Here is a 1,748-nt window from a genome sequence, read left to right as displayed (position 1 = left end):
AACATATGTATTTCATTGGACAGAGGAGATTCATGTTCTCGGCAGCCAGCATCTAGAACAGCTCCCAAGCCCGGAAGAGCCAAGATTTATGGATAACCCACAATTGTGGTTTCCTTGAAGACCGAGCCACCAGCCTTGGCATCTGAAGCGGCAGAAACCAAGCGGATGCGAGAGGAGAGGAGGAGGAGCAGAACATGCCATGCTAGGCCGTATTCTTCGTGGCAGGGAGCTGATCTTCGAGAGCCTCGGGTCCCAAGTAAACTTTGGTTGCTCTCGCAGTGTGTAGCTCCCACACCTGCTCTTTAGTTGTTTACATATCTATATTATAATAATAATATCTATATTATTGTGCATCCTCTCCCTGCGCCATGTTCCTCAGCAGAGCCAAGTCGTGGCTCCCTGGACTGCCTTGGCGACGAGGAAAGGCGAAGGACGCGAAAAAGGAAGAGGAAAATTGCAGGAGGAGCTGGAGGGAAGCACGGCGCCCCCGAAATCAAGGTGGTGGAGCGGCCGCCGCCTCCTGGGAGCCATTGGTTGGGGCCAAAGTTCCGCTGCTGGAGAGAGCTCCCTATTGGCCGGGATACCTCCGCACCTCTCCCCGCCGAAAGCATCCGCCGAGTCGCCAGAGCACTTGCAGATCTGCTTCAACTTCACCCGCCACCTCTTTGACTTGTGCGTGGTGACTTTGCTCTGTGCTTCGTCGCCGGCCTTCCGGCTGGTTTTGGATATCCTGGGATTCGGGGGGGCCCTGAAGGTCTGGCTCCACGGCGTCGCCTGCTTCTTAGTCACCGCTTACGGGATGTACTTGGCCCTGTGGCTGGTGCAGGAGTACCTCGTCCAGTTTGCCTGCCTCTACGGCTTCCTGCAGACCTTGGTTTTGTGCGTCAGTATCCAGGCTGGCGGGTCTGAGCCCCCGGAGGAGAAAGAGCCCATCGCCCCCGACCGAGCCCAAGGAAGAGGAACGGTGCCGGCAGCCGCACAGGCGCAGTCACCGCCGCCGCTATATTAGGAAGACTGTTTTGGCCCGCCTCCTGCGGCTGTTCGGGTAGAAATGGGGGATGGGAGCCAAAGAGCGCAGCCGATGTGGCCCATTTAGGATGGCTGGACAGACACGCACAAAAGGGGTGGGGGGAATAGGGAGTGTTGTGCAGCGTGTGTATGTTTGCAAAAACATATGTAGTGTGTCCCCCCGTCCCCGCAGTGGTTCCACTGCCCATTCGTGAATGGCTTTTTGGGGCAAAGGGGGGAAATCCATCACAACTATTACCACCCAGAGGGGCCTTGGATAAATCATGGGGCACAGGGATGGGGAGAGTTGGGTGCACTCCACACCCAAACCAGTCTGAACCTGGTTTTCCTGTCTTGCCTGCCCCCAGCGGATCTTGGGAACTAGATTTGGGCGGGAAGGTGAGGGAACTCGAGGGTTCCTCGACGGGGGAACTATTTGACCACTGAAGAACGCCTCTGTAAGCATGTTGGCTGGCGGTTTTCAAGAAGCGTTGGTGGGTGGTCCGCACATACCCAGTTCCTATAATCTGCAAAGACTGGCGATTTCATCTTTCAATGGGTCCTCTTAAGGTTTTAGCAGAGGTGTCCCCAGACCCAGTGTGAGTCATCTAGAATGGACATTGGGAGCTGTGCTTTGATCTCGGACAGCAAGCAAGCGCAGCTTTCTGCCCTGGTGGCCTAGCAGGTGAGGGCAAGAGGCTGCCTTTTGGACAATCACTTTGGGGGGTGGAAGGTAAATG

At 56.0% G+C, this 1,748-nt stretch overlaps 1 protein-coding gene across 1 annotated transcript; it reads left to right on the top strand.

The window, feature by feature from the left end:
* Positions 1-321: 321 nt before the first annotated feature.
* Positions 322-1,009, top strand: C2H6orf47 (chromosome 2 C6orf47 homolog). Its single transcript, XM_033141952.1, is given in 2 exon segments — positions 322-447; positions 450-1,009. Coding segments are annotated over 2 exon segments (639 nt in total). The 5' UTR covers positions 322-368.
* Positions 1,010-1,748: the final 739 nt, after the last annotated feature.

This window comes from Lacerta agilis, chromosome 2 (assembly GCF_009819535.1).
Source record: "Lacerta agilis isolate rLacAgi1 chromosome 2, rLacAgi1.pri, whole genome shotgun sequence".
NCBI lineage: Eukaryota > Metazoa > Chordata > Lepidosauria > Squamata > Lacertidae > Lacerta > Lacerta agilis.
Note: the sequence above shows the minus strand (reverse complement) of the source record. Positions and strands in the feature narration are given on the sequence as shown.